This window comes from Lontra canadensis, unplaced genomic scaffold (assembly GCF_010015895.1).
Source record: "Lontra canadensis isolate GAN:19392208 unplaced genomic scaffold, GSC_riverotter_1.0 scaffold1, whole genome shotgun sequence".
In the NCBI taxonomy this organism is placed as follows: Eukaryota; Metazoa; Chordata; class Mammalia; order Carnivora; family Mustelidae; genus Lontra; species Lontra canadensis.
Genome location: NW_022630995.1, coordinates 114,045,832 through 114,064,260, shown reverse-complemented (window position 1 = coordinate 114,064,260; position 18,429 = coordinate 114,045,832). Strand labels below are relative to the sequence as shown.

The 18,429-nt window shown below is 33.0% G+C and overlaps 1 protein-coding gene across 4 annotated transcripts in view; it reads left to right on the top strand.

The window, feature by feature from the left end:
• CCSER1 (coiled-coil serine rich protein 1) overlaps window positions 1–18,429 on the top strand; it is a 728,492-nt gene that overhangs the window by 443,871 nt on the left and 266,192 nt on the right. For all 4 annotated transcript variants that reach the window (XM_032861661.1, XM_032861652.1, XM_032861643.1 and 1 more), the window contains exon 6: window positions 8,054–8,261. In XM_032861661.1, the coding sequence (XP_032717552.1) occupies window positions 8,054–8,261 (208 nt within the window). The remainder of the gene's footprint in view (window positions 1–8,053; window positions 8,262–18,429) is intronic.

Here is an 18,429-nt window from a genome sequence, read left to right as displayed (position 1 = left end):
TTGATATGATCATAGCTGCTTAAAATCCATGTCTGATCATTGCAACACAAGGGTCATCTCATAATGTCTGTGAATTGTTTTTGTCTCCCATTTTTCTTCATTGCATGTCTATTCATTTGAATATTTGCCAGATATCATGGATTACTTATTTCTGAGGATCTGTATTTTATGATCTTCCTTTAAAGAAAGAAGAGTGTTCTAGCTGGGAGTTATTTTTAAAGTAGATCAGATTGATATTTGCACTTCTTTTTTTTTAAGTTTGGAACTCTCTTGTCTCCCAGTACTGTAAGACTTCTTTGTTACTGGCAGATACTCCCCTAAATCTGCACCAGCATCAAAACTGCAGCTTCTGTTTTTGCAGACTACATCCAAGTTCAACCTTCTAAAACCACTACAGTGGTAACTCATATAATTATTGCTGTTTTAATTTTGCCCTTTTGGCATCTGGAAATTTTTCTGTCTTTCCCTCCTGCACTGTAATATGTTTAAAAATAAATGCGCTCATAATTGATCCAGTATCTCTTCGTATTTGACACAGAGGTGGAGTGTAGTTCAGCTCAATCCACTGTGTTCTCCGAGGTCTCTTCAAGTTAATGTTTTAACTGCATTGTGATAAGTGCTACAAAAGAAGGCTTAGCATAGAGATGAGGAACTTGTGTACATTTGGAGAGATGCAAAGGTGGTTTCCTTAAGAACTGTTATATGTAAACGAGAGATCCCAAGGTACAAGGATAAGCAACACTTTTTCATGCAGATGGAAAAACATATACAAAGTTTCTGAGGAAGGATGAAGTCGGGCATATTTCAGAGCCCAAATGAAGGCCAGTGTAATTGAAGCTTGAAAAACAAGGAGACAAGTTGTTACAAAATAAGGTATGGTGAGGCAGACAGTTGCTACATTATGGAGGACCTTGCTGGATATGTTAAGGTATGTGTGTTTTAAGCTTGCCTTTCTCTATATCTTGCTTTTTTCCTACCCATCACTTCAGGTAGTAGTGAAGTCCTTCTCAAATGTAAATTTACATCTGAATGTTAAGTGTTAAAAAGTTATTATAACCACTCTACTATAACTACTGTGGAGGGATGGATGCTGTTCTACCCTTCCAGTAATACAGCTAAATATCCAACCATAAGACAACTTGACATACAAGGCTTTTTTCCCCCTAAAATGACACTTTCAGATCAACAATATATTTTGAAAGGAAATTTGAGAAGAATGGTTTATTTATCAGCAATAGCCTTTTTGTAGTTAGTTTCTCAAACAGTTTTTAGTTCTGGAAAGTCAATCTGTTAATGTAGATTTGTATCTTTGTGCCTGTCTTAGAATTATTCAATCTGAAATTTATTTCACCATAAATAACCCAGCCGTTTTTTTAAATGCAAATTAAATAAAAATCAGTTTCCAAAAGTTAAGTTTTTAGAAAGTATTATTTTCTGCAGATCTACTTAATGAAGATTTCAAAGGCAGATGTATACATATGCTTATTTATTTTGGTGGGCAAATAGAGATCACTTTTATTTTCCATTCCTTGGAATTCGGCTACAGAAATCACAACCACATTATAAAGTGTAAATCATTGAGCTCCCTTATGGCCATAGACATTTGCTATAATGAAGGGTGTCAGTGCCCTAAATAAGGAATAGCTCCTATGACAGGTAAGAGCATCAGTTCTTTGCAAATGATATGATCTTGTATTTTGTTAATCATTTGGACATTATATTGGGAAGTTTTCAAATGATGTGGGTGGAAGTAAAATTTCTCACTGTCAAACTGATTAGTGCTCCTTATAACTAAATGAGAAAAAAAAATCATGAAAATAATCTTTTATTTTCTCTCCCTAGTGAAGAAAACTCCTTTAATCACACTTAAGTTTATGTCAAGATAAATATTTTCTTATTAAACTTGGCTGTCATAGTGAAAATAGAATTGCAGCAGAACTTTTGAACTAGCTTGATAGAAAATTCCTTTCACACAAAGAATTCCAGTGACAAAAGTATAAAGTGAATTTCTATAGTAGTTTTAGTTAAATGTTTAAAGTGCCAGTTCAAACTCAAGTTTCTACAGTTGAAACTTTCAAGAATACTTTTAATAGAACATTTATGACCTGTGCCATTAATCTTACTCAAAACCTTCATTTTTGTGGTATTTACAAGATGAGAAAGGCCCGTAAGTTTCAACTTTATCTAAATGTTGGTAATTTTTTAAATAAACTTTTTATTTTGAGATGACTCTAGATTTGGTGTAGTTGTAAGAAATACAGATTGATTCCATGTTCTCTTTATCTGATTTTCATTGCTGACAAAATGATTTGATTTATCTCTCTCTCTTTTCCTCTCTCTCTTTATTTATTTTGTCTGGAACACAGAGTCTGGTGCTTTTTTATTGAGGTGAATTTTTAAAATTAATTAATTCACTAATTATTGAAATATAGTTGATGCACAATATTGCATTAGTTTCAGGTGTACAACAGTGATTTGACAACTGTATGCATTGTGCTGTGCTCACCTTCTGTCACCCTACAGTGCTATCACAGTACCACTGACCATATTCCTAATGCAGTATATTTCCTCCCTATCACTGATTATTTATTCCATGACTGTGATCCTGTACCTTCCATTTCCCTTCACCCATTTTGCCCATTCCTCCATCATCCTCCTACTCTGGCAACCACCAGTTCTCTATATTATTTATTTCTGCTATTTATGTTTTTTGCTTTTCTGTTTGATTTTTTTTTAATTCCACATGTAAGTGAAATCCCATGATATTTATCTTGCTCCTTCTGACTTCTTTCACTTAGCATAATACCCTCTAGGTCCATCCATGTTGTCACAAATAACAAGATTTCATTCTCTTTTTTTCCTGGGTAATATTCCATTATATACAAATACCACATCTTCTTTATCCATTTATCTATTGATAGATACTTAGGTTGCTTCCATGTCTTGGCTATTGTAAATAATGCTGTAATAAACACAACAATACAAATGTCTTTTTGAATTAGTGTTTTTGTTTTATTTGGGTAAATATCCAGTAGTGGAATTACTGCATCTATGCTATTTCTATTTCTGATATTTTGAGGAACCACCATACTATTACCTACAGTGGCTACACTAATTTACATTCTTTACAGCAGTATATAAGCACTCCTTTATCTCTACATCTTGCCAACACTTGTTATTTTTTGTCTTTTTGCTTTTAGCCATTATGATAGGTGTAAGTTGACATCTTTTGATTTGCATTTCCCTGATGATGTGTGATATTGGGTATTTTTTCATGTGTCTGTCATCTGTTTGTCTTTTTGAGAAAAATGCTTATTTAGGTCCTTGGCCCATTTTTTTTTTTTAAAGATTTTATTTATTTATTTGACAGAGATCACACGTAGGCAGAGAGGCAGGCAGAGAGAGAGGAAGGGAAGCAGTCTCCCTGCTGAGCAGAGAGCCCGATGCGGGGCTTGATCCCAGGACCCTGGGATCATGACCTGAGCCAAAAGCAGAGGCTTTATCCCACTGAGCCACCCAGGCACCCCCTTGGCCCATTTTTTAATTGAATTTTTTGGGGGGGTTTGAATTTTGTAAGTTCTTTATGTATTTTGGATATTAATTCATTATTAGATAGGATATATCTTATTGGATATATCATTTGCAATCTAGTTTCCTGTTCAGTAGGTTGCCTTCATTTTGTTGATGGCTTCCTTTGCTGTGGAAAAGCTAAGTGTTAAATTTTAATTTATAAAGATGAACAACATTCATGAGCAACAAGGCATGTGTAAAAATTACTGAGTTCTACTGAAGATTCATGAAGTTGACACAGGGAGGGTGAACTGTAAATAAATGTGTTTGGTGGAGATTACTATGTTGTTGTTTGTTTATACTAGTTACAGTGATTAATGAACTGCTGTATCAGGCCTCAGTATCCACCCCCAACCTCTGCTGGGTTTTTTTGGCCAAGTGAAGGGACGGTTTGACTTTTTTGATACAATGCCCATTTGTTCACTTTTCTGAAACTATAATAATTCAGAGCATTGGCAGACAGAGAATATGTCCCAAAGTGCACAGATTATATTGTCTAGTGATCCCTACTAATGGAGGAACAGGGGAGTACCTGAACCTAGCTTTCTCCTCATGGCCTTATGAGTGGCCTGTGAGAGGGGAAACTGTGGCTTCATAGTAGAGCTTTTCTCTTTTTTTTTTTTTTTTTGTCAGCTACAGGGATTTTTTTTTTTTTTAGATGAATTTGCCCAGAGACACTTGGGTATTTTTGGCCCAATGAAAGTCTGTTGTTAAAAAGATTGATATTTAAAATATTTGAAAGTTGTAAGCCTCAGGGACTTATCAGTCAGAAATATAATGGTCACATACATACAACAGGATGGCTGTGCTAACCTACGCAACTGAGTAGTAGTCCTTTTTAATGGCCCACTTCACTAAGTACCTCAACCTAATTAGGAATGATTTTGACTACAGTGGTCTTGCAGCTATTTTTCACATACAAATAAAATGTTTTGAGGTAAAAATATTCATTTTTCATGTGCAAAAGAATGTTACAGTTGACCCTTACACAACCCAGGAGTTGCAGGCACTGACACCCTGCACAGTCAAGAATCTCTATAACTTTTGATTCCCCCCCAAAATTAACTACTAATTGCCTAAGATTGAATGGAAACATTACCAGTAACAGTCACTTAATACATACTTTGTATGTTGTGTATATTATCTACTGTATTCTTACAATAAAGTAAGCTGGGGAAAAGAAAATGTTAGGAAGAAAATCACAGGAGATAAAACATTTATATATTGTACTGTAATTATTGAAAACAGCCCACACATAAGTGGATCCACAGAGTTCGAATCTATGGTGTGCAAGGTTCAACTGTAACTAATATATTTTTTGGTATCACTCATTAAAAGTTAATAGCTGTGGTGAGCCTCTTGAGGTCAGTGACTGTTTCCTCTTAAGCTTTGCAACTTCAGCCACCATTCCTCTGCTGGATACAATATGGATATTTTCTGTAATTGTTAAAAACATGCCATCATTCTCCCTTGTTGGAATTAAGAAATACATTCAGTTTTTTGAATTATAAAACAAATGGTTGATTTATCTTCCAAGCATTTCTGTATATGGTCCATTCTTAACTATCTGAAAATTATAGTGCTTTTTATATTTGTAAATGTTAAGCTATGATCCACAGAACCTCAGTAAACTCCTGAAATTAGTCATAGAACTTTACACCTTTATGGTTTCTGAAACGTTTGTCAGTCTTCACTGATGTTTAGATTTGTGATTGGACCAACAGGTCCAAAGAAGTAGCAATCTAACTAAAAGGAATTATAAAAATGTTAGCTTAATTACGTTATTGTAAGAGTGCTAGGAAATTTTGAACTGTGGGTAGCAGACCTGCAATGCATAGCAATTTACCTTGCATAAGAATTTATGTATACAAATGAGAGATATAGTGCATTGATTATTAAAATGTTTTATTCATTCACTCATTATTTTTGTATTCATTTTTTCAATTTCGGTTGTATAATTTACCAAGTCAACCTTTTATGAGCCAGACACCAGGGTAGTTCACAACTAAAACCTGATAAATCTTTGAAAGTTCTATCTTAAATAAACTATTACATATACTGTGAAATCTAATTTTTATATTCAATTTTATTCGTAATCAGTCTTGGAGAAAATAGGACAGAAGACACTAAAATAAAATGGAAACCCTTTTGAATGATTGCATAGTTCACAAGTTGTGCATAATTAAGATGAATGTCATATTACATAAAATATATTGTAAAAGTGAAAATATAAATGATTCTTTATGTAATTGTAGGGTGTTTCATTTGTTTTTATCTTTTTGGCTTTTTGTTTTTAGTTTCTGGCTTATTTGCTTTTTTTTCACATGACATACAGACTCATGTAGTGGCTTTGAGCTTGCCTTGTCTGTATTCAAATCTCAACTCTGTCCCTTCTTTGCTATATGACCATCTGCATGTTACTTAATCTCTCCATGTTAAACTTCCTCAACTATGAAATGGGGATGATAATAATACTACCTAAAAGAGTTGTATTAACTGGTTTAACATGTAAAAGTCCTTATAAGACCACCTGAGATGAATTAAGCATTATTATATATAGGCTCATTATGTGTTTAGTAGGAAAACAAAAGCCTTGCAAGAGTGTCTAGATTGATTCATCCCAAGTCTACTTCTTACTAGCTTTTTAACTCTGAGATAAGTTACTTATCTGGGCCTCAGTTTCCTCATGTAAGATTAAGATATTTATTATATCTACCTCTTGGACTTGCAGAGTTTCAATGAATTACACACATGGAATGATTAACACAGTATTTGGCCTATAAGTAAGCCCTCAAAAATTTTTAGCTGTTCTATTTTTTTAAATATTGATTTATTCATTTTAGAGAGAGAGCGAGCGTGAGTGAGTGTGGAGGGAGAGGAAGAGAAGAAGCGGACTCCTAGCTGAGCATGGAGCACAGTGCAGGGCTTAGTCTCCCACCCTAAAATCGTGACCTGAGCCAAAACCAGGAGTCAGTGGCTTAACCGACTGTGCCACCGAAGCATCCCTATTACTATTTAGTATTTTATTATAAATACAAAATGAAGACAGTAATTACTGTCTTACCATTTCAAACAACAGTTGTGATCAAGAGTGTATCTGTGAAGATCAAGTGAACAATTTAGTGTAATCCAGAAGTGTGTTTTACTTACTAATTATCTGATACTTTAAAAAATTAATTGTACTGTTGTGGGAGCACCTGGGTGACTCAGTTGGTTAAGCATCAGACTTGCAATTTTGGTCATGCCATGATTTCATGGGTCCGGATATCTAGCTCAGACTCAGGCTCTGCACAGAGTCGGCATGGGATTCTCTTCCCCTCCACCCATGCCCCACCATTCACACATTCTCTCTCTCTCTCTTTCTCTCAAATAAATAAATAAAATCTTTAAAAAGTTAATCTACTATTATAAATAATCAGAATTGACTAAAACTAACTGAGGGTATATTTCTTACTGGTATCTTTTCCTAGTCTTGGTGGCAAGCTAGAAGGCTACTCTATTTTTTTTTTTTTTTTCAATTTAGGTTGCTAAGTGACCTTGTCATATAATTCAGTAAATAATATACATAAAAGCTATTCAAATTGAGCACAAGTCCTAAACTATTTTTTCATAAATAGCTTGAGCTATGCTATCATGTTAATTGTCTTCATTGTATAGGCCCCTTGGCTTTAAGAAATGGAAACAAATTCAGAAAAACTCAATGAAAAAGGCTATTTCCATAAGCTCCTCTTTTGCACTATTTTTAGATTCCTGATCTGCATATTTGGAAAATTGTTGACCTTAGTATCTTTACTTTTACATATATTATCAATATAAGCCATGTTAGAGGATTTCCAAAATGCAATTATTTTCAAATAATTGTTGATTATCAGCTAGAATAGGCTAAATATATGGGTATGTTTTTCCACACATTACTCTGCTAAAAATTTAATGATTGTTTGATAAACAGACTAATTACATATAAAATTATGCTTCTTCCACTTATTTTACTATTTTCACAGAAAATCTTATGCATATAAGTCTTTCTTAATTCCAAAAATGGCTATTGATTGCTTTAGTAATTTAACATAATTAACAAAATTATTTTATCTTAATTTTTGGTTTCTTAATCTTTTATTTCCAATTAATTTTTAAACATATTTAGAAAAGATATGAAATTTCTCTTTTGGTGATTTCTGTTGACTTTCAACATTTTTAAAAGAATTAATTTAAGAAAGTATAAACATACTGTTATCATGTATAAATGAAATTCCCAGAAGGGAAGAAAATCACATTCTAAAGTAGTGATTATTGTTGAATCTTACTACTAAAAATACTATTGACTTATTTCATAGTTTTGACAAAAGGATCTCAGAATTTTCAAAGACTAATAAGAGGAAATGCTATTCACAAGGAATTTTTTCTAGCTCACTCCTGACCTTGATCAACAGTTTGGAAAATACTTCTCAAATATGCTACATTGTGATTTTTTTTTTCTTGTTAGGAATCTTTCCCTGAAATTAACAAAAGACATTGATCAGGAAGTCAGGTGCTCCCATATCAGCCGAATGCCCAGCAGTCCATCTGCAGACTGGCCCCTGCAAGGTGTAGAAGAAAATGGAGGCCTCGATTCTTTGCCCTTCAGACTGATGTTACAGGACTGCACAGCCGTCAAGACGTTATTATTGAAGATGAAGAGAGTTCTTCAAGAGGTAATGGTTTACTCTTAAGATTAACGTCTTTCAGTGCTGGTAGACAGTGGAGTCCGCAGACGGTTAGTCCCTCCTCTGTTAATAATTAACTGCATGGCACTGGGCAGGGGTCAAGTATCCTCTCGCAGCTTAGATTTTCTCATTTGTCAAATGGAGGATGTGGAGCTCCAGTTTATTTATTTATTTATTTATTTTTTAAAGATTTTACTTATTTATTTGACAGACAGAGATCACAAGTAGGCAGAGAGGCAGGCAGAGAGAGGAAGGGAAGCAGGCTCCCTGTTGAGCAGAGAGCCTGATGCGGGACTCGATCCCAGGACCCTGAGATCATGACCTGAGCAGCGGCTTAACCCACTGAGCCACCCAGGCGCCCTGGAGCTCCAGTTTATAAGGTACTCTTCAGCTCTAAAATTCTAAGATTCTCTGAAGGAATTGAAAAAGAATAAATTGACACCAAATCTGGGCAAAGTTGGTTAAAGAGAAATGAGCATCAGCTTTTAACCTATGTTTGTTTATATGTTGTTACAAAGATATTGAGAGACCTATTAAATGGACTTCTTTTTTTTTTTTTTTTTTGTAAGAGAGAGAGGAGGAAGGAGGGGCACAGGAATAGGCAGAGAGAGCATCCTAAGCAGTCAACCCACCCAGCACCAGGCCCAGTCCCATGACCCTGAGATTATGACCCGAACCAAAATCAAGATTCCAATTCTCAGCTGACTGAGCCACCCAGGTGCCCTAAATGGATTTCATTTTAATCATATTGATCCTTTATTTATATGATACCATAAAAGTAGTGTTAATCATTTTTGTCCCAGTTAACAATCAGTCTAGTGAGATCTAATCTGAGTGAGTGATTTGCCCACTGAATACAGTTGCCCTCCTACAGTCTGTGCTCAGATGATGAGTTAGTTAGGAGAATGCATAGTGGATTATTTCCTCTTTATGCCAAGTAATCAGCCATTCTTTAGGATTTAAGTATGCTGTGGGTTTATTTTTATATTTACAACTGTTTTCTTTGGGGATTTCTATAAGCAGTGTACATATTAATGTTATTTCAGACATATAAAGTGAGAGGTCAGAAATTTTAAATGACTTTGTCTACTAGTTGTGTGAATTCAAAACAACAGCCTGGGATTTCTGACTCCAAAGTTAGTGACTTTTTACTGTATCCCACTATTGTTCAATTGATTCATAGTAATTGATAGGAGATGATAATAAATAATGTGAGAACAGAAAAATATAAATATTTAGAATGAGTAGTATTATGGATCCCTTACAAAGATGATCTCTAATAATTTGCTTTTCTAACACTTCAGTGATAATAATAATAATGCTAGCAGCTACCACTAGAGGCCAGGATGGAATCAGGAAGAGAGAAGGGAATTTAAGAGAATACATACCATAGACTATTGGGAGCATTCAGTCATGTGTTCTTATCAGCTGTTAATGTAAAAACTGGAAGAGATATCTGCATTCTATACCAGTTATATTGCTGGGGTGGTTTTGGGTCTAGAATCTAAATAGTGGTATGCAGGAGTAATGCTTTTATATTTGATCACTGTTAGAATTTCAGGAATTTTATGAACTGTTAGTTATAAAATTATAACATAGTCTTTATATAGTTTTTATGTCAGACATAAAAACTAAATTATATACACTTACAATGAAACACATTATATTTTTAGAAGGGTAATCAATACTCAAAACCCATTGTTTCCTATTTATTTTACTATATTCTACTATTAACTATTTACATCTACTGGATTTATATGTGGAAATATTACATAAGGGCTGCTGTGTAAATTTTCCAATTTTAGATACATATATGTCATTTTGGTAGCTTGAAATCAGCCACACAGGAGTTTTATGCCATAGGAATTGACAAAAACTACAAATTAGGGCTTTAATTTTTGGTAAGCCTGTTAAATATTTAAGACGGCACTATATTTATGACTGTGTGGTTTCTATACTGAAATATAAGTGTTTTGCTGCACTTGTCAAATCTCTCTAACCTTTGGCTTAACATGCAGCCCAAATCTCTTTGAACAAAGCAAGCTTAATAACAACTGTTATATTGAAAGATACTAATCTCAAAGTCCGTAGTGTTCAACTGTTCAGCTAGAGCCGCTCCCTTGGTCTGAGTTTTAATTAAAAAATCAACAAGTAAAAGGGAAGTAGGAAGAACAGACAGGAAGTGTCAAAGACTTTCTTAGGGTACTTAATTTAAAAAATATTTAATATTTAAATATAATTTAAAAAATATTCAGTGATATTCACTATGGAGTCAGGGTCCTGAATATATTGAGATTGTTTTTATACTTCCATCTGTTTTTATTCATTAAAGAATATTTGAAGAAACTGAAGAGAATTGATTTTTAAAGCTGATGTATAATGAGTAATAATTACTTGTTTGCTAAGCCCATCCAGAGAGTGGGGGGTCTTACTCTTTATTGTCAACAAGAAAAGCAATATTATGATATGATTAGCATAGACAACTGTTCTAGTCCTAATAATAGATGCCTTTAAAGAAAGTTGTTTATTTAAATATTCTTGGGACGCCTGGCTGGCTCAGTTAGTGGAGTATGCAACTCTTGATCTCAGGGTTGGGATTTGAGCTCCATGTTAAATGTAGAGATTACTTAAATAAATAAACTTTAAAAAGTGTTCTCTAAGCCAGGAATTTTCAAACAGCAATTTACTTCTCAGTTACTTTTTTATGTCGCATGGCAGTCCCACTTTTATACGCAGATTATTTTTTAACTTTAAGAAAGGCCCGTTTTTTTGGATTTGATTATTTATTTGATTTTTAAAATGAAAAGGAATTAATGAGTTTAGTATATTATGTTAAAAAATGCTCCTACTTAAGATTTTTCCCAGTGGTGTTCTGTTGTATTAAATTTTAATTTTGAGGTGGGTTAAATGTGGATAATTTGAGTGGAATCTCATACTTTTAATTTTGTTCTCCCTTTTTGAAGATCATTTGCAATTATTAAAATGCACATGCATATTTCCAACAGCTCTGAAAACGTTAACTCTTTCATTTGAAAAAAAAAAAAAAGACTGAATTTGTGCCCTTAGAAATTTTATTGTCACTTTATTCTTCAGCATTAGTGATAAAAGTCACTGTAGCAAGAGGAAAACTATGTCATTTTATTTCTTCCTTTTTTGTTATTTTTTCCACATAATTCTATTAACGGTATAAGAAAAGAATGTTTAATGTCTACAGAGAAAGTTTCTGTTCTCTTTCCTTTTAGTTTGTTCTGTTCTCTTTTGTCACTCTCTCATGAAGTTTGTTCATACTGTAGTAACTAACTGAGAAGACTACTGGGAAGAGATTTCAGGTAAGAGGAGTAGTACAATTTCTAGAAAGATAACAGCTAATAAGAACATTTATCTAAGGTTGTTTGTAATCCCCCACTACTATCCATACCTTTTTAGTTTATATTTAACAGACAAGAACTGGGAATGTACCTAGCAAATTTCCTGAATTATAAGGCATTAAAAAAGAAAGAAAGAAAGAAAGAAAGAAAGAAAGTTAGATAAATAACAAAAAAAATCGTTAATGTTGTGAGATGAGTCTGTTCTCATAATATAGCTAGATTAGTGAAGATCAGAATATCATTTATGTAAGAATCAATATAATTTACAAAGCCATAAATATTTAGGTTTGTAATTGGTGGTAGAGTTCTTACCTATTTTCCTTTCTCTTGTCACAACAACCTAATAGTTCAAACTATTGAATTTTATTATCTCCAAAAATAATAATGGAAAATTTTCAAAGGTATTTTTCTAATTTTTTCTATTTTTTATTTTTTTTAAATATAAGTCACATATTTATATAATGAACTTCACTATTCGTCATTATTCAGTGGGCATTTAAGAGTTTTTTTTTTTTTAAACACATTTCAGTAAAATGATTTCAGTGATTTTATAACTGACATCTTTTCTATCCACACACATCAAGAGCAAATGAAAAGCCTATAGAATCCCAACTCCAGCAATGGACAATTACAGATGGGAGGAAGGCAACAGTGAATAGTCATAAAGTAAGGAAATTTACCAAAAGCAAGCAGTTAGCCATGTAAATGTAGATAGCACTCTAATAATTAGACTTCTTTTTATATTTAATTTTTCAAAATAACAAAATCACAAGTTTCTGCTGTCTGCTTTATGTTTATTTGTGCTTGCTCAAAAAATGTGTTTAAAGTAAAAATTGAAAAAAGATGTGCCATTAAAACTGCAAACACAAGAAAATGAATGGCTGCACTGTCAAATAGATATAAATATAAGATGTATTACCAGAATCAAAGGCCTGTGTTTCATACTGATGAGTCAGTTCATCAGGAAAACATAATTATACACGTGGATGGCCTATTTATGTAGCTTATAAATATATGTTACAAAAATCTGACAAAACTAAATGAATAGACAAATTCACACATAGATAATTTTAACTGTGTTCTCTCAGAATTGATAAAACAATTACACATGAAAATCAGAAAATTTTCAGAAGATTTAAACATCATCAAGTTCTTTAACGCCACTGAGATTTATAGATTATTGCAATTAATAATAGAATTATACAATCTTTCCAAATCCATGTGGAACATCACCAAGACAGAGAATATGCAAGGTCATAAAAAAGTCTCAATAAATTGGAAATGTAGATGATATATATATATATGTAAAATGAAATTAAATAGGAGTCAGAAATGATTAACTAACTAGAGAACATCAAATATTGAAAATTAAACAACAAATTACTATATACCTAATGGGTCAATTTGAAAACTTTGAGGGGAATTTTAAAGTGTTTGAAGTGAGATGATAATGATGTTGATAATATAACACATTTGTGGTATATAGTTGAAACCATGCTTAGAAGAAGTTCATAGTTTTAAAAGTTATACTTAAAGGAAGAAGGTGCTATAATTGAAAATCTAAGTTTCTTCTTTAAGAAACTAGAAGGGCAAATTAAACCTAAAGGAAGAAATAGAAAGAAACATGAAGAACAAACTTAATAAAATTGAAAAGAGATAATAGAAATAGGAAATTTATTAACCCAATTATTTTTTAGAAGTTTTAAAAAAAAAGGCTGAGGAAGAATAAAGAAAAAAATAAGAAACACAAATTTCTAATGTCATCAATGAATCGAGGCAGGAATAATCAGTACTAATTCTAAAGACATTGAAAGAAGACAAGGGAATACTATTAACAACAGTTTGACAATAAATAACACTGTAGATGAAAAGCACAAATTCCTTGACAAAAATCTAGCTTTTCAAAGTTACATAAGAAGAAAGGAAAAGTCTGCAAAGTCCAATTTCTATTAAAGAAATAGATTTAATATTTAAAAAAAATTAAGTCCAGTAGTTTCAGTGCTGAATTCCATAAAATATTTAAGAAAATCTTAAGAAAAATTTTATGCCAAAAAAAAAAAATGAGGAAATACAGGAATAGAGTATGTTTCTCAGCATGTTAGATATGGCCAGCATAAACCTATTACAAAAATCTGGCAAAAATCTTTTTTTTTTTTTTTTCCAATTTTAATGTCATTTATTCCACCAGAAACAAGTATTAGAATATCTAGAAATAGTTTGGGTAAAGAAACATTTACATTTTAATACTTCATAATGTTGTAAGTTTGGGGCTAAAATAAAATTAAAATAAAAAATAATAAAAAATTTAAAAAAAGGAAATTACAGAAAAATTCCCTTTATAAATATAGATGTGCAATATTTTAAAAATTATTAAATGAAATTGAGGAACATATAAATAAACAATGACTTAGTTGGTTTTATTATAGGAGTACAAGGTTTGTTTAACATTCTAAAACTAATCAATGTAGTTCACAATATTAATGAACTAAAAAAAGTATGTGATTATATTAATACATGTGGAAAGCATATTTGGAAAATATTGAACACCAATTTATGGGTCAAAATAAAATTCTAAGTACATTAGTAATAGAAGGGAAGTTTTATTCCTAGTTAACAATCATATTTAATTGTACAAAGTGATGTACAAAAATAGTACAAAGTGAAACTTCTCCCTGATATTATTAGCAAGGTAAGATGCCCACTCTCACCACTTTTAATTAGCATTGTGTTAAAGTCCTAGCTAGAAATAAGGCAAGAAAAAGCATCAAAAACCTTAAATATTAGAAAGAAAATGTAAAACTACCTCTATCAGTAGATGACATGGTTGTTTGTATTTACATCCCTAGGAAATCTATTAAGAAGTTAGTAATAAACCTAGCAGGAATAATGAAATGTGAGATTAGCCTGGTTCAGGGATACAAAAATAAAAGGTTGCAATAAAATTATGTGTTGCTCCATAGAAAATTACCTAGTGCATGAAAACAACAAAGGTTTGTTATGGTTTCTGTGGTCAGGACTTTGAGGGCAGCTTATCTACCCTTCTGGCTGAAAGCCTGTTATGAGGTTGCGCTCAAAATGTCAGCCACGGATGCAGTCATATGGAAGTTCGACTGTATTTGAGGATTTACTTCCTAGCTCCTTCGTATCCTATTGTTCAGAGGGTTCAGTTCTTCACTGCTGGTGGCCAGAGACTGTTTCTCACTGTGTAGGCAACATGGCAAATGGCTTCCCAGGAGTGTACAATCCAAGAGAAACGGAATGACACAAAATGAGCAGTGCCATTTTTTTTTTTTTTTTTGAGCAAGGACTTTTGTACCTTAGTCTCTGAAGTAACATATCATCACTTTTGTGAAATTTATTGGAAATAAAGAATAGACTTGTTAGTGTGGGAGGGCACTATACAAAGGTCTGGGTACCAGGAGGTGAAAAAATGTTGTGGCCTTTGCTATCCAAAGCTACCATAATATACCTTTTGGCCCCCAATGATGGATCCCTCACAGTGCAAAGTACACTTACCCCTCCAAAGGCCACCTAAAGTATCATTCTGTTAGAGTATTAGAATCTCATCATATAAAGCTTACAGAGTTGTAGATAAGGCTTAAATATAGCAACCCAAGTTCAGTTCTCTGCTTAAAGACCTGTAAACTAATGCATAGGTTAGCAGTTTCTTGTTTCAGACTTAAAGCCTGGAAATGGTTCTTCACAGCTTTTAGTTTTGTCTTTTGTACTCTTGGTTCTTCCCTCCAAGTCATTCTCCCCCCCCTTTTTTTTTAATGAAGTTAGCACATGTTTACTTCTGAATAGTTATCTTACTCTTATGTGTGCTTGTAGATGTAGATTTCCAGAGGCCTCTTTTCATTTTGCACTCTTTCTGTCCATTTATGTCCAATTGCAGAGTGTTTCTATGAACAGAATTCTCTTAAATTACTTTTAGATTTCTTGTGGCTCTTATTAGAGAGTCATCCATTCCATTAGGCAATCCATTAGACAAAAGCCACATCTACAAATATCTTCAAAATAAGCCCTTCTTTAACTTGAAGTAGTTGATGAACAACCCCTTTAAGCTTTTAACATTTTAATTATTTGGTTGAGAGGATCTGTGAGACATACTCTAAACCTTCAACAGGATACTGTTTGTCTGGCTGAACTGGGTATTCTTCACTGCCTTTCTGTATTTCAGAATAGTTCTACATCTAATAAATAAATTTCTACAGTAATAAAAACTGTTTACATCTGGATTGGTATAGTTGTTGCATAGGCTTATATTTTTATCAGAGTTCATCACCTGTAAATGAAGTATGACCATTTATCATGCAGATGAAGTTAGGGAACTAGTGTCAATTCTTACAAGTTGTATGAAAGCTTAATTTTCTCATTTTAGAGTAATGTAAATTTAAAAAAAAACAATACGACACAATATTCATACAAAGCAAAGGATCCATTCTATACTCCTTGAAGAAATCTCTAACTTAGAAAATGGCATATCTTAGATTCACTGAGAATGGATAGGTTTCTGAATAAGAATGTTCTGCTTTTGTGAGGCCTGGCTTTTTATGAGGCTGTAAAACCTGATACGGAAAATAGAAGAAGGGGAAAAGTATAATTTCATGGCTCTTCTGTTATTTAAGTAACCTTAACTTTCAACAGCCCTTTAGGAGAGATTAGAGTAGGGAGAGAAAAATTATTTCCTAATTCCCAGCTCCATTTCATTAACAAAGTCCCACTGGAGGATGTATATTAGATTGGTAAAAATCACCGGTGTCTGAAATGATGAAGATCTAGGGGTGGTTCTCACTTCTGCCACTTAATAGCTGCTACAAGTTGATGAAGGTTTTTGAGTCTCGCTTTCATCACATGTAACTTTACTAACCATCCCATAGAGTTATTTGGACAATTAAACAATAAAATATATATAATAGGTCATCACAGGTAGAGTATAGGGAAAGTATCCATGAACAAGAGCTACTGTAATTATTTTGCTTGTGTGATTATTAATGAATGTCAAACCAGGTGACAAATATGAGAGATTTCCTGGGGCACCTGGGTGGCCCAGAGGGCTAAGCCTCTGCCTTCAGCTCAGGTCATGATCTCAGGGTCCTGGGATCAAGCCCCACATCGGGCTCTCTGCTCAGCAGGGAGCCTGCTTCCTCCTCTCTCTCCGCCTGCCTGCTTGTGATCTCTCTCTCACTGTCAAATAAATAAATAAAATCTTTAAAAAAAATAATAATTTTTGTGAATTGGAATTGGGTGGTGATGGAAAGAGAAAAGCAAGGATAACTGACAGTTTTAATTTGAGTAATGGGTCTGTTCTTGCCACTTCCTGAGACTGGGACTAGTAGAAGAGGAGTAACCTGTGTGAGAAAGGAAGGAAACAAGAGTTCTGTTTTGGCCAGGTTAAGATTGAGGTGTTTATTTAGACATGCGAGGACATGTGTCAAGTAGAAATTCAAGTTAACATTTACAAACCCAGAAAGATTCAGGCTAGACATACATAGATTGAATATTCACAATTACTTAGATTCTGTTTAAAACTATAGAAAAGAGAACTTGTAACTGAAACCACAGCAGGATGCTCCAGTATTTAATGATGAGAAAAATCAAGAAAAAGAGTGTCCAGTAAGATGGAAAGAATACTGAGTGTAATGTCAAGAAGCCAAGAGAAAACATGGCATTAAGAATGCCAGCCTGAGGAATGGTGCTGAGAAGTAAGTATGACAAGAAAAGAAAAGATGAACAATCATTGATTCTGGAAATCCATTAATTCCAAAAGTATATTACATAAGCATTACAAATTTTGATATGTAAAATGACCTATTCAAAGTGTTCGTTTATAAAACAACAACCTAGAATAGAAATAGTAACTATTTCCACCTGGTTCTCAGTTAAGTTACTGGTTCATTTATTTACAAGGCACTGGTCTTTGAATAATACATGTCCTGAGAGAATTTCAATATGTATTTTAAAATGGAGAACCTGGGAAGCTCAGTCGATTGTGCATCCAACTCTTGATTTCAGCTCAGGTCATGATCTCAGGGTTGCGAGATGGAATTCCTGGTTCGGCTCCATGCTGGTCACAGAGCCTCTTTAAGATTCTCTGTCTCTCCTTCTACCCACCCTGAAAATCTCTCTCTCTCTCCCTATCTATATATCTATATATATATAGATACATATATAGATATAGATAGATAGTATGTAGATAGATTGATCCATAATTATATATATTATTAAATTATATATATATATGTATTTTTTAAAGTAAGACATGTTTAGTTTTGGAAGGATATTGTAAATTTTATTGAACTAATAAGAATGATAATTCATTTTTGTGAACAATAAACCATTCAAAACAAAGTTCATTTTACCTGAATACTCTCCATATTGAGGTATTATTTTTCTTTTAAAAACTGTTACAATATTACTTAAGGTTAATACACTGCAGAGGCAATGTAGCATAGTGATGACAGTATACTAGTCTGTACAGGAAAAGACTTCTCATATTTTAATATTGGTTCTCTTGTGTGACTTTGGGCAAGATGCTAATCTCTTCGTGAAAATCTGGTCTTTTCCAAAAATGGAATTACTAAGTAAGTGAATGTTTAAAATCATTCCTTAATACCATTTTTTTCCAGAATGCTTGTATATTACTACTCTCCCTCTGGGTATAATATATTCATGTAATAAAATACTTAATGTTCATATATTATTATGTTGCACAAAGAGTATTTTGAGCATAAAAAACAAATCACAGATAAGTTCATGCAGAATATGGAGTTCAAAAATATGCAAAG